At 39.6% G+C, this 13935-nt stretch overlaps 1 protein-coding gene across 1 annotated transcript in view; it reads right to left on the bottom strand.

The window, feature by feature from the left end:
* Positions 1 to 1158: 1158 nt before the first annotated feature.
* MATN3 (matrilin 3) overlaps positions 1159 to 13935 on the bottom strand; it is a 17654-nt gene continuing 4877 nt past the window's right edge. Inside the window, exons 2-8 of the mRNA XM_066314750.1 lie at positions 13123 to 13692; positions 10349 to 10471; positions 9799 to 9921; positions 9097 to 9219; positions 7028 to 7150; positions 3444 to 3551; positions 1159 to 1649 (exon numbers count right to left, since the gene is read on the bottom strand). Of these exons, the coding sequence (XP_066170847.1) occupies positions 1594 to 1649; positions 3444 to 3551; positions 7028 to 7150; positions 9097 to 9219; positions 9799 to 9921; positions 10349 to 10471; positions 13123 to 13588 (1122 nt within the window). The 5' untranslated portion in view covers positions 13589 to 13692 and the 3' untranslated portion in view covers positions 1159 to 1593. The remainder of the gene's footprint in view (positions 1650 to 3443; positions 3552 to 7027; positions 7151 to 9096; positions 9220 to 9798; positions 9922 to 10348; positions 10472 to 13122; positions 13693 to 13935) is intronic.

The raw sequence follows: 13935 nt of genomic DNA, 5'->3' as shown, positions 1-13935 counted from the left end.
CAATTTGCCTTAGTGTAAATAGGGCTGATGTCATCCCCTCCCAATTGCCAAGTTGTAAAGTCTTGCATTAGATTTACAACTTGTTTATTCTTACCAATTACCGAGGCCAAGTCATACTTCTGGCCCTATAAATGCCTGTATAATGCCCATGCCTAAGCAGAGGACATGAAAGTAAGCAAAGTAAAGTGCTGGATATAAAACTCCATGACTTGGAGAAATAAAAAAAAATTTGCATGCACAGCACTTTGAGGAAGCAAGTTTAGCATAGCCAGGACATCCCACGCTAACTTTAATTGTACTACAGCAAATTAACATCAGTACAGGGACACATCACAAAATACCAAGCACAGCCAAATCCAGCATTCCTGGAGGGTTTGTAGTCTCATTTTTAGCCCTTGCAGCTGAAGCTGTGTCCCATGTTCACTTGTGCTATTTAGTGTTTTATTCCAGCTTAACATTACTATGTATGCATACCTGAAGTCACACTCCCATGTGCAGTGAATGTAACCGAACGTGCTTGAATGTGGTATGTGCAGGGTGTGAAACGAGTACAGATGTTGTTTAATACGTGCTTGGCAAACCAGTTACCAGATATAATATTTTGTGTAGTTATATTGCAACAGTCTACAAAATGTGGGGGATTTTTCAATTTAAAAAAAAAACAACATTGTTTTTAGTCCTAATTTAAATATAATTTCTAAAGTATTTGGATGATTATAAATGCCAAGTGTATAAAACAAACTGATTTCTTTAATGACTAATTTTGTTTTTAATTGTTAGCTTCTGTGTTTTATCTTAAAAGCCTGATTGACACAAGTAAAGTGTCAGTAAATCTGTGTAATGACAACAGGAATGACTGACTAATAACATAAGTAAATTATGCAGGATAAAAGTATTAAATTGGAGGATGTCTTTCATTCTTCTACATTTTGAACATTATTAATACCTGAAATTATTGTTCAGTGTTTTATTTAGAGTGATTTCTAGGTTTTAAAATCAAAGACTTCTTTTTCCAAACATGACTTGGGGCAGTATTCTGTTTATTTCTTCCATTTATGCCTCCTTTACCTTTGAAGTTTTGCTTCCTTGGGTATTTTAAACCCTTTATTTCATAACACATCCTTCAGGAGGAATACAAAATAACTTCCAACATCAATGTGCATATCATATCGCATTTTATTAAAATAAGTTACAGGATCCCAACTTACTTTCCCATTTAATTGAAAGAAGACATAGGCACATTTTTCATTCTGCATTGCCATTTCAAAGTTTTATATAATGTAATTTATTTTTTTTTCTGCATTTACTTTGAACTAAGAGAATAAAACATGCAGTTACTACAGAAAATCAGTATCTGCAGTACAAACTGAAGCACAGCAGGTAAAAGTAGCTTCATGGCTATAAAGTGACTGTACATGAAGATCCTCAGGGTCACTGTATTTTCAAGACTCATCTTCCTGAAGTTTTCTTGAAATTTGTTGATAATAACAAACCAACTGCTGTTTTGCAAGTTATGCAATGAAATAAACTTCCTGAAAACAATAAAAAGGCTTGATTCTGAAAAATTATTTTAAAATCAAGCAAAATGACAGCTCAGACAATCTGCTGTCTGTCTTGATATGCCTGCAGCTTCTCAGACACTTCCTCTAGTGGTCAGTTGTTAAGGGCAATAAAATAGATGGTTATAAGGTTTGTTTTTATTTACAGTCTTTCTCATTGCTGCATTTTCAGAAAACAGTTAGTTTTCTAGATGAGGTCAATACATGCTTGAAACAGAGATTTCCAAACATGTTAGTGCTCTGTCAAGATCTGGCATCTTACCAAATAATATCAGCAGCCCTAATTTATTAGAAAGAGTTGGATCAGGTGATACTCAGGGATGAGGAGCAGAAAGTGATGGTCTCTGCTATGTTTTCCAGGTTGTCTAGAAAGGATGCTAGGGATAGAAATGGCCCATCAAAGAATAACTTTGAAAGAAAGCCTCAGGTCTATGTAATAAAGTCTATTCCTAACTTAAACCCAAAACATTTTCCTGCTTAAAATGAGCTCTTGGGGCAGAAACATTGATCTCTGAGGGACGTGCTACTGCTGAGATGACATTACAGGTTTAAATATCTTGGTGTTCAGTTTTAACTAGTTAGATTCCCTAGAAATATACATTATAATCCAGGAAAAGCAGAGTTCTTCCTCCCTCTTTTCCTAGGCAGATAGACTGAACTCCAAGCACACTGCAAGAAGAGGGATGTGCAATTAGATCTCATAAAAATAACTTTGAAATTTACTCAAAAACTGGGAAAGTCTTGTGTCCTTGGCAGAAGTGTTTATTTGACTTTCAGAAACTTTGGCAAACTGCAAAATTCTTGTGTCTGTCTAAATGATGACATGTATAAAACACAATGCTTTGCTCTCTTTTTTTTTAATCTTTAATAGTCCACTCTTCCCTGATTTTGAGGCTGCAGGGATCAGGATGATAACCACAGACATAATGCTCCTTTAAATCAATTCCTATTTGAGTAAGAACACCTCTGACAGAAAAAAACACTCAGTCTCAAAAATTTTCAGCAAATAAAATCTGTGACAATCCTTGGTACATTGTTGCAGTGATCAACCACTCTCACTTCTAAAAACTATGCCTTATGATGTACAAATTCAACTTCTAGTTATCAGTTCCTGCTATGTCATCTGAGGGCATTTATTCCAGCATTCAGGCTTGCTGTGGTACAACAGAGTTCACCACTTTCTCTTTGTTTATTGGCTGCGGTTCTTTTTCACTCCCACGTGTTTGTGGAATGTCTAATCCAGGGACTGACCACATTTCTCCTCAGGGCTGCAGACACAGCGCTGCAAATTCCACCACCAGCTGGCACCTCGGGTCTCCTACAGACACAAGGCTTGCCCACAGCCTCCAACCTCAGCACCCTGCCTTGCAGCTCTCTCATGCTCCTCTAGCCCAGGATTCTAATAGGCCCACACATTTTCTGAGAAAAGAAGGTGCTTGAAAATCACTTGGGACAGTGCCTGCCTATGGAGGTGGGATGCAGAGGAGTACCACAGCTAATGGGACTGTTGTCACACTGCCCGTGAAGATATCTCCAAAGTTTTGGGATACAATAGGAGAGCTCAAACTGAGTGTTTGATGTAACAGTTAAAGCCAGCCAGAAGAATTATGAGTAGAGCAGTGCTTGATGTTCACCGTGGCACATAAAAATCTAGGGGATGTGGACATATGCATTTATTTTATCTGTATTATGTTGCTCTTCAATGAAATGTGAAAACATAGTGGTGTTTGCAACGGCCTATCTTTTTTTCCATAATGTTTCTAAAATCACCCTGAAAATACTTTCTCTTTTGAGGATATGTCTTCTGTGGTTTATATCAAAACAGCTACCTCTAAAATACCAGGAAAGTGCTGAATGCAGGTGATCATATAAGAAAAAGGATATATTTTGTGGACAGAGCTTCAAGGCGTGAGGTCACTGAGTCCTGGAGGGCAATTATGGCTTCACATTTACAGGACTCTTCAGTTGTTACAAGACTGCTCATTATGACTCCTAAGAGAGAAAACAGCGTTTAGCATTTAGCATATTAATTACAATTATTGAACATTTAAATCCCAAGAAAATGCTTGATCCTGTGGAAAAAGCCAAACCCATGCTGTGAGACTACAGCAAGCACTGCAACCCAGGGCACTTGGGAAGGAGGAGCAGCAGTGAACAGGGGCTGGTATATAGCCAGAGACCTGAGTGTCATAGTCCAGCATGGGCAAGAGAAAGCTCAACTCTAACCAAGAATGAAGCAGAGCAGGGTTTTCTTCACTTGCCTACCTGGATCCTCTGCACTCTTTAAATTTGACTGTTATTGGGAAAAAAAAAAAAAAGGGTCTGCCTGCAGAGACCAACCAGCCTTCCCATCAACTTTAATTAGATCACTCCACTAATACTCTTGGTTTCTAACATTTGCAGTATGCTTGCATAGGGAGTAGCTTTCTTGATTCAAGAGGGCGGACACAAATCCATTTAAATATCACATGAATATAGATGGAGGGAATGACATCACTCAAAAAGGCCCAAGTGAATTTCAGGTCTAGCAGAAAGTCACAGCAATCTAACTGGAGGAGCAAGTTGGTGTGCCAGAGGAGTCACCAGTCTCTTCAGAAAAAGAAAGCAAGCACTGCTATACTCCACAGTGCTTCCATTGAATCTCTCCCTAGGTCCTGACCTCAGTCTTCCAAACTTACAGGGGACCAGCCTCAGCTGACATAAAAAATGCCTTTTTCTACGTAATTCACAAAAAAACGCCAGCAATTATGACAAAGGGTTCAGAGAGACGACAATTTCACTGTAGTATAATAATGTCAAGCATCAGTAGATGGCTGTGAGTTCTTAGCTACATGAAATGCAATTTAAACCTCACCTACTCCATAAAGTAAATAAGGCTGCAGCACTTGCTGAAGGCTGAGAACAAATTATCAATAGCAACTGGAGCACAGGTACTGTAGTGACATCAGCATCCACATCTGAGACTGGAATAAAAAGCTTCCAAAGGCAAACCTTTCTTAAAAGAGAGCCTACAAATACATTTTCAGTAAGTTATCAAGAGGTATTATCTGTATACAGTACCCATCTCTTAATAAATGGGTTTTTAACATCAGTTGCAAAGGCAATAATAGCATATTAATACATTTTGTTTTCTCTAGATACATAAATGTGTAGCTGATCAATATGAAACAATGTATGTGAGCATTGTAACAGTCAAAAAATAGAAATATTTTACACAAGTATATATATATATTTTTTTTTCTGGACTGTTTTGGCTTGCTCTTTTTTTGGTGGTTTTTTTTGTTTTGTTTATCAATCATGGAATTAATACCTTTTTGTATTTTGCAAAGGAAAACTGCAAAATCTATGAGGTTGCAGATCTGGCAGTGCAGAAACTAATTTGTCTTAAAGCCAATGTTGAAATTGGTGTCTCCTTGATTCCACTGAGCCTGTATTTTTTCAGCTCTCCTCTTTGGAACATTCCACTGGCTTTATGGTCAATGTACAAAGAAGTGCTGTTCAAGAGTCAACTGGAAGAAGGCCAGTTCAAAACATCACACCAACATGGTTGGTTTCCAACCAACTGCCAGTTAACTTTTTATGTCTGCATTTAAATTCTCCAATGACAGATACAGATCCTCCTTGGATTATGTCTGTTTTAACAAAATTATTTTTCCAACCAACTCTGGCAATTATCCAAGGGTACTCTGAATTCTTCTACAGTCCTTCTGTGAAATTGAGAGTCTTCCAGTATTTGATATTCAAAATTTGGGACATTCCTGTTGCCACTGGGATGCCCAGCAAGTCACACAAAACATGCTAAAGCTGTGTTTTTACACTGCCTTTATGTTCAAGTCCAGACCAAGAATAAACTATTTTTGCTGATGGTGTTTGTCTATATCCACCTATTTTATAACTGTCTTCTTATACAGCATCTTCAGCCACTAGGTGTGATGGTTATTCCTGCTCTAAACCAGGGCTGGGCTAGGCACCTCTTGAGGTGCCTTCCTACCCAACTTAACTTCAGATTCTACATGAAGCTATGGAGAGGTTCTGCCAGCATCTCATCCCAGTATTGCCCATCTGAAGAGAAAACAGTTGGTGAGTTCATGTTTGCTGCACTCACTTTGGAGGAGAGGCCAGGAATAGAAGGTTCATCCCTGCAGCAGCTCTAACCTGAGTATTGTTCCCCTTGGGACTCCCCAGCCATTCTCCAAATGCTGGTATGCAATGAAGACTCACATCCCAGAGACAGGTGCCCCAGAACCCTGCCTTGCCAACACCCCTAATTATTCTCATTTCATAAGGAATGCAGATCATGACAGATAGTATTTTTAAATACAGTGAGTCCTTAAATGTGTGATGATAGATAAAAGGCAGCATTAAACTTAAACTCATTTTAAATACAATAACTGCTATAACTAATCAAGGACCAAAGTAGTACAAAATATTTGTGGAAAGAGGCATAAAAGAATGAAAAGGGATTATACTTCTTGAGACCTTGTGAGCTCAAACATTTCTCAAACATATTTAAAATGTTTAACACGTTAAAAAGAGGTGCTTCAATAAATAAACATATTCAGAAAAAAAAAAAAACCAGCAAGTTATTACTTGAGCATGTTTTGTCGTCTGAATTTAAGATAAAGCCTTCATTGGAGTCACAGGTCTATGATCCACTCACACAGACTTGCTGCCAGTCATGAGTTCCTGGTGCACACACACCAGTTCACACAGGATGTGCTTTGGAGAAGCAGTTATCCAAAAACAAGATAACATTTTTAATGCTTCCCAATGGCAATGCTTTTCCATGCTGGGAGCCTATCCTCTATGAATCTTTGCAGGAACTACTGGGATGTGTAACTGGTCTTGCCTTGGAGCAGCAATTATCTTACTGGGGATTAATACATTAATTCATGCAAGGGATAGCTCAGACCTTGCTCCCTCTGACCCAGCTGCGTAACCCCACCAGATGTGACATGCCACATCTGCTCCAAAGGCACACTAGGAAAGGTTTCCAGTACACAATAATTTACAGTAAGGAGATTGGGAAGGAAAGAAACACTTCTGAAATTGTTACATTTTTTACTGTAAAACACATCACTGAGAAGCTAAAGAAAGCTCAAACTGTCTTGCATGGTGGTACACACATTCCACAGTACTACAAAGTGTGTGACTAACCCCAGCTCTTCTCTCTTCAACAATTTCTCAGTTCTGGGTTTGATAAATATTACATAAATTAGGGAAGGCCTTATTTATAAGCTGACCAAGACTGCATGGTGAGTATTTACTAACATTGTTACATATAAAGTTCTTCCTATCTCTGAATTTTGCTCAAAGTGGGCAAGGCAGAGTGACACAGAACTGTCTGAGTGCACCTGAAAGTTCCTCAGACAGATACAAATATATTGATACTTTAACAAGATCTGTTGAAACACATGCAGTTATCTGGGGAGGGCATGGGTGGAAAGGGATCAGCAAGCTGCTCTTACTTGAGCATGTCCTCCTGTCAGGGTTGAGGGTGTAGCCTTGGTGGCAGTCACAGGTGTAGGACAGGTCATCCCTCACACAGACCTGCTCGCAGTTGTGCCTGCCAGGCGCACACACGTCGGCAGCTGAGGGAGGCATTTCAGAGGAGAACAATATTAATCCATATCCAAACTTCAGCCTTTAGTGAAGTTTTAGTCAGTGAAGTCCCTTAGAAGTGAAGGTCATAGTGATTCCCATTTGCAAATGTATCTTCACTTGGATTCAAACCAGGGTGTTTTCACTGCATGTCAGCGGGCTGTTAATCAGAGCAGGGTGCACAGAGTGTGTATTTATCTTGCTATCAATGTCACAAAATTAGTACAAAATTTTGGAATACTGGCAACAGTTTTTTGCAGCTGTAACAGATGGCAAAAGGAATGGAACTAGAAGTGATGAAGTTACAAAACAATTATCCAACAAAATTTCAGAGAACAAATATCTTGATTTTAAGAGACTATTTGGCATTACTTCAGCTCTAATTGAGTTGGAGAAGACAGTGTTTTATGGAGTAAAAAGACCATAAACAGAAAAGTATATGTGGCTGCTAAAAAAGATGTGATACCCACTGCCAGTTACAAAGTGGGCGCTTTATGTGTGAGGCTGCTGTTTTCTGCCAAATTTAACACGTCAATTCTGAAAGGGCAAGCTGAGAAGGAGTTCCTATATTTGGATATCTTTGCAGTAAGAAGGCTCAGTAGGGCACAAGAAAAAATAAATGATGGAGAAAGAAAAGGAGAGGAAGAGAGAGAGAAAAGAGAGTGAGAAAGAGAGAAAGAAAGGAGAATAGAAAGGAAGCAAAGGAAAAGAAGAAAAAAAGAAAGAGGAAAAGGAAAAGCAAAAGGGAAAAAAAAAGACCCTCTCCCAGACCTAGACTATTTTTGCGTAATTTTTGCACATCTTTGTGATATAATTGCCACAAAGACCTGAATGATTTGGAAATCATTAGCAGGATACTGCAAAATGAGTTTCAAATTAAAAAAAAAAAAAGCAAGTATGTGAAGTAATTTAAAGAATTTCAAGTTTGAGTATGCAGAAGGAGAATTGGTGCTATGAAATGAGGTTTGGGATTGGACTGCCAAAGGGGAGACCTAATTGAATTTACATTCCCTCACATTTATTGCCTCTCTGTAATGCCAGCTAAGAGCTAATCCTAGGCAATATTTACAAAATCAGCTCCTAACCTAGGAAGGAAGAAATACTGAGGCCCTCCGGCTTCACCTCTTTGAGATGTGAGACCTGTGACTTAACTTGAAAGATTTGCTGAGGGACTTCTTGGAACTGGAAGCCTAAGTTCAATATTTTGTCACACAAAATATAGTAACAAAAGGAATTATAGGGGAAATGGGGGGGAAAAAGGGATTTTCCCTAAATAAATCACCAACGAGACATCCAAAGAAATTCAGAGTGAAGATCAAACCCTAATGAAGTGAAGATTATATAGAATAGGTATTAATTGGTGGATAATATACACTTATGTGTACATCACTGAGCACCAGCTACATCTCTGCTCTTGTTCTCCACAAGAGACCAGCACTGAGAAGGAACATTTCCCTCCATCGTCTCAAGTCTCGAGCTCTAAGGTTGGAATATTTTTTAAGGTGGAAACACATCCACCAGAAAGAGTAATCTCATTTATGATGATAGAGACTGCAATCTCTCTTCCAGCACAGTCCATGCTCTCCCTCATCTCATTCCCTTGTGCTGCTTTACTGAAGAGTTTTCTGACAGAAGTGGTCCACATCACATATTGGATACGGCAATTCATGCTCCATGGGTGTGAAAATACTGTGAAATCCTCAAGGAAATGCCAGTTGTATTTTAATCTTAACCAAATACAAGCTTCATACAACTGCAGAAGAGCCAAGGATCTCAAATTACTACTGAAGGTATGGAAAAACAAAGTTGCCCTGAGTTTTCAGGAGTTGTACAGAAACTTTGGGATAATCTATCAGAAAAATAAAATAAATAAGCCATATTTTTAAAAGCTGCTTGCTTTTAGTTGGAAGACAATTTTTCCTTAATCAGATCTTACCTGAGCAAGTCTTCTTGTCTGGATTCAGAGTGTATCCTTCGTAGCAGCCACAGCTGTAGGATCCATCATTACTCAGACAGACTTGGGCACAGTCATGCCTTCCAGGTGCACACATGTCCATGGCTGTGGTGAGCCATAGTTTAGGAAAGAAACCTATTAATCCCTCCTAGATACTTCACTGTTTTAAGTGCTCAACACTTAAACACTTAATTGTAATTACAATTTAATTACAATTTAATCAGTGTCCTACTACATTATTATATTATGTATATTATAATTATTATTACATTATGTCAGCAGACAACTGAAATCATTTATTAATTATCTAAAGGAGGAGGCAGATACTGCAGGACATGACTACACCACATCTCATGCAGTTCTGTCTTCCATCAGCAATTCCAACAGTCTCGTACATCCATCCCCAGTCAGGAAGAAGCTAAAAACCCACATGAGATGTTTGATAACCTGCCCCGTGTCACACTAAGCAGCTAAACAATGTTTAGGGAATTCTGTGACAACCATAAAAAGGTAGATAAGTGCCAAACTGCATTTTTTAATGCACAAATTTAAACAAAAATTCAATGTTATTATTATTGGAACCAAGGAAAAGACTACATCTGAGTTCTTACTTTAGGGTAACTCACAGAAAACAAGTCCATATCTCCACGAGTTTCATATATTCAAGTAGCCTTTAAGTGTTACCTGAGCAAGTTTTCTTGTCTGGATTCAAGGTGTAGCCTTCATAGCAGTCACAGACATAGGATCCATTGTTACTCACACAGATCTGGTCACACTCGTGCCTCCCAGGTGCACACATGTCCACAGCTTGTTAGGCATGTTAGAGAAACAACTCATTGTTAATAACAAGCCGTTTGGGATGGAATGCACATTCCCATTTTTTAATATATTTTGATTAGTAATCAGCTCAGAAATGGCAATAGTAATTGAAGGAAGTAGAACAAGTGATAGGAGAAAATATCTGTAGTGTCTACACCTGAAGACTTTGTTTTAGCATCTGGCCCTAATGAATGGATCTGTAGGCACAATAAAAAGGATGGTGGTCGTATCAAAATACATCTCACCATTACCTGCAGTTGCGTTTTATTTATTATTCATTTCTACATATTTTATTATTGAAAAAGGAGATGGTTGTTGTTTCAACAGAAGTACACAAGTATAATCTCCAGTCCAAGTATAGTGTTAATTTTTATATTTTTTGCCTAGTTGAACTCATTATCCAAAGGGGTAGTACCTGAGCAGGTTCTCTTATCTGGATTCAGGGTGTATCCTTCATAGCAGTCACAGAGGTGGGATGCCCCATTACTCACACAGACCTGCTGGCAGCCGTGGGTCCCCAGGGCACACACGTTCACAGCTACAAAGGGCATTGACAGAGAGGTATTTCAGTCATCCCAGAGGAGAGGAACAGACATTAATCATTCATGCTTACAGAAGTACATCTTGCACTGTTTGCTGGATTAGTGGCAGTAAATGTCAGTGCTGTGTTGCTGTCACAAGTTACAAGCCTCCTTTGCATCACTCCGTCATAGCCAGGAGAGAGAGAGGTCATAAACAGCATGGAAATAACTCATTACCTGAAGTGGCAGGAGAAAAGATGAATTGAAAAGGGTTCAACAAGGAGAGATTTTAAGCATTCAGTAACATTACACTGTAAAGGAGAACTCAGTGATGAAAAGGATCTTCTGGCTTTTTGTATCCAGTCCCTTTTTATTACAGACAACCAGAGGAAGGAAGGAAGGAAAGAAGGAAGGGAGGGAGGAAGGAAGGAAAAGAAATTAGAGAGAGAAATGAGAAGACAGGAATGTTTTTACCTGAGATTTTTACTTTGATTAGTAGTTACTAACTAGTACTATTGTGGGTATGGACTACTGCTAAAATCAGCCTCCACAGCAATACTGGTGAGATAAAAAATCAGAAGCAAAAGTGCTTGAACTTTCTCATGTATTTCTGAAAACAAGGCAATTTTTTGGCAACAAAATGGCAACATTTCCCACTTCCTAAAACAAGAAAGGTTTAGAAATCCACTAAAAAGGCTGAAAGAGTTGTCTTTACATTTTGAAATAGAGACAGCACCTTTTCATTGTGCTACACACTTGGGAATAAGAGAATTAATCTCCATGTCTTATGAACAAAGTCTCTGGGTGATATTTTCAAGCATAAGTGAGAAGCTCAGACTCAAATGGTCAGATTTTTGTGGTAGGAAAGTCAAATGTCCACTGACTTGGACAGCTATTCAAGGCTAAGATTTTTCCATCTCTGGGATGTCCTCATGCTGAATAATGCTCTCAATGCATCAAGAACTTGATCTTAGCCAACTTTTTTTTTTTTTTTCCCTGAACATTCATTTTCCTGTTTTCAGCTCACCCAACAAAAAAATTAATTGCCGTGGTCAAAGTGAAAGAAAATCCTATTTGCCACTGGTGAGTCCAGATTTCTGACCTACAAAGCACTCTGGAGCTGGAAACGGACGCATTTACCACACTGTCTTACAAGACCCTCTTAGATTCATTTGGTTTATAGGAGTCTTTAAAAAGACTGTTTCCTTCACCCTGGTTTTTTTTCATGAATCCCACAGATTCTGGCAAACTGCACTCAGGCGCCTTAGAGTTTCACTGGAAGTGTACATGTGTGAGCTCTCTGATTTACCCTCCAGCCTTGCAGGGGCTTCACTTCTATGCTTCAGCACAGTAAACAGTAAGTTTATTCTTAAGAACTGGAGATTTTCTTTGCTGCTAGAAAGGACTTGCTTTGGTGAGAGCACAGGTGAACATGAGTGCTATGTTCACAGCACACATACCTGTCCAGCCAGCTGGGCACTTGGGGGGAGGATCTGGTCACATCAGCACCACAACGTGGTGTCAAGCCAAACCTTAAGGCATTTCCTATGCTAATTATTGGGCAAAGTGTCCTGTCTGCAGATGGTCTTACACATTTATTTCATACGTAGAGAAAGAAGTCTATTCACTCTAAATATACTCAAAAAGGTGTGATGGTAATTTTTAGTAAGGCTCTGAAGTAAAAGTAACACACTGCCAATCAAGCTCCCAAGGAAATTAGTATTATTTTAATTCTTTTACAGTGTTATTTATACCTGATTTTACCTATTATTTGCTGGAGATATATTTTAAAGTAAATTTCTTAAAAATTCACTAAAAAAATCTACTTTGCACAAGCTTTTAAATTGTCAGAAAGTTGTCATTTAATTTTTGTGAGTAGGGCTGTGTTGCAGCTATCTATAGGCAGTTCTAAATACTCCAGATGACCTTTCTTCCCTGTAAATGACAGTAACAGCCCACTCTGACCTAGCATTGTTAGTGGAGTTCTAGCCTAAACCAAATACATACAACACTTTTATAAGATCAGCCCTGAAAAAGCGAAGCTAATTCATCCCATCCCACAGTTTAGTTCCTTGTCTAAACCAAGTTACAGAGAAATAGAAGGAGATATGAACCTGGCACACGGGAAAAGCCCAGCAGTGCCTAAGGAGTGAAAGCCTGTCCTGAGATAACCTGCTGCTGCATTTTGCACTTTATCCTGCATCAGATTGCTCAGCCAGTGCAGTGGTTTACCTGCCATGCTGATTTTCCTACTCTTAACCTATAAGGAATCCCTTCAACTCCACACTCCCACCCTCCTTGCTTCCCAGTGAGATGGGAAAAGAAACGAGCAGCCTGCACAGCTCTGCTGTGTACCTACAGTAAATATATGCAGTCAAACCTTGTTCAGATTGCTGTGACTTCTCTTTCTCTCTAAATCTGACCAATTGCACAGGGAGGTCCACTCAAGTCAGGTCTGTTACCTACACTAAGGTCACTATTCAAAATGAAAGGCCATTACTTGGCCTCCACTGAAAAAGAGGGTTGGCTTGTTTGCCCAATGGATGGTAAAGGAAATATTTAGATGTGATACATAACAGTTCTGAAAAACTTCTTTCTTAAGGAGTGGAACCACAGCAGAAGCCAAAAGGAGCCAAGTTACACCACTCTCTGGGACTGATCCCCTTACCACAGAAAGTCTCCCTGAATCTGGATGTCAGCTTTTCAATCACGCCATAGGTCTCCACATAGAAGACGTGTTCATCCAGAGGCTCACTGGCCATTGTCCTCAGGGACTGCACGTCTGCCCGGTCCACCCCGACCGCGTAGATCTCGATGCCAGCTGTCCGGGCACTTGCTGCCACATCTTCAACCTGGTCTTGTGGCCGTCCATCCGTCACAACGATGACCACCTTGGGGATGTTGAGGGTTGCTGGCCGGGTGCCCATCTCCTCAGTGAAGACTTCATCCATGGCAGTCTGGATGGCAAGGCCTGTCATGGTGCCAGCAGACAAGGGCTCAATGCGAGACACAGCCTCCTTCATAGAGGCTTTGTCGAAGTAGGTCCGGAGGGGAAACTCCACCTTGACGGTGCTGGCGTAGTTCATGACCGCCACACGCGTTGTTCGTTCGCCGACATCCAGGGTGTCGATCATTTCTGACAAGAAGATTTTCACTTTCTCAAACTCTTCGGGTCGGACGCTGCGGGAGCTGTCTATGATGAAAACGAGGTCTAGAGGCCGGTTCTTACAGGCAGTGTCTGCCAAGAAGGAAGGAAAATGCTTCAGTCATCTCCTACACAGGACAGGAGCTCTAACCCAAGGGCAGTGAGTGCTGTCACGGCAAACTACTCTTGCCAGATAAAGTTGGTTGATTTTTTACGAAGAGGCTTCAAATTATATATTAGAGAGTCTTAAATATTAATTTTGACAAGTAATAAATAACTGAATTTTTCAAATAGGTGCACTTTTGAGCCCTCAAAATTTCTAACTATTCTTGAAAC

This window comes from Sylvia atricapilla, chromosome 3 (assembly GCF_009819655.1).
Source record: "Sylvia atricapilla isolate bSylAtr1 chromosome 3, bSylAtr1.pri, whole genome shotgun sequence".
In the NCBI taxonomy this organism is placed as follows: Eukaryota; Metazoa; Chordata; class Aves; order Passeriformes; family Sylviidae; genus Sylvia; species Sylvia atricapilla.
Note: the sequence above shows the minus strand (reverse complement) of the source record. Positions and strands in the feature narration are given on the sequence as shown.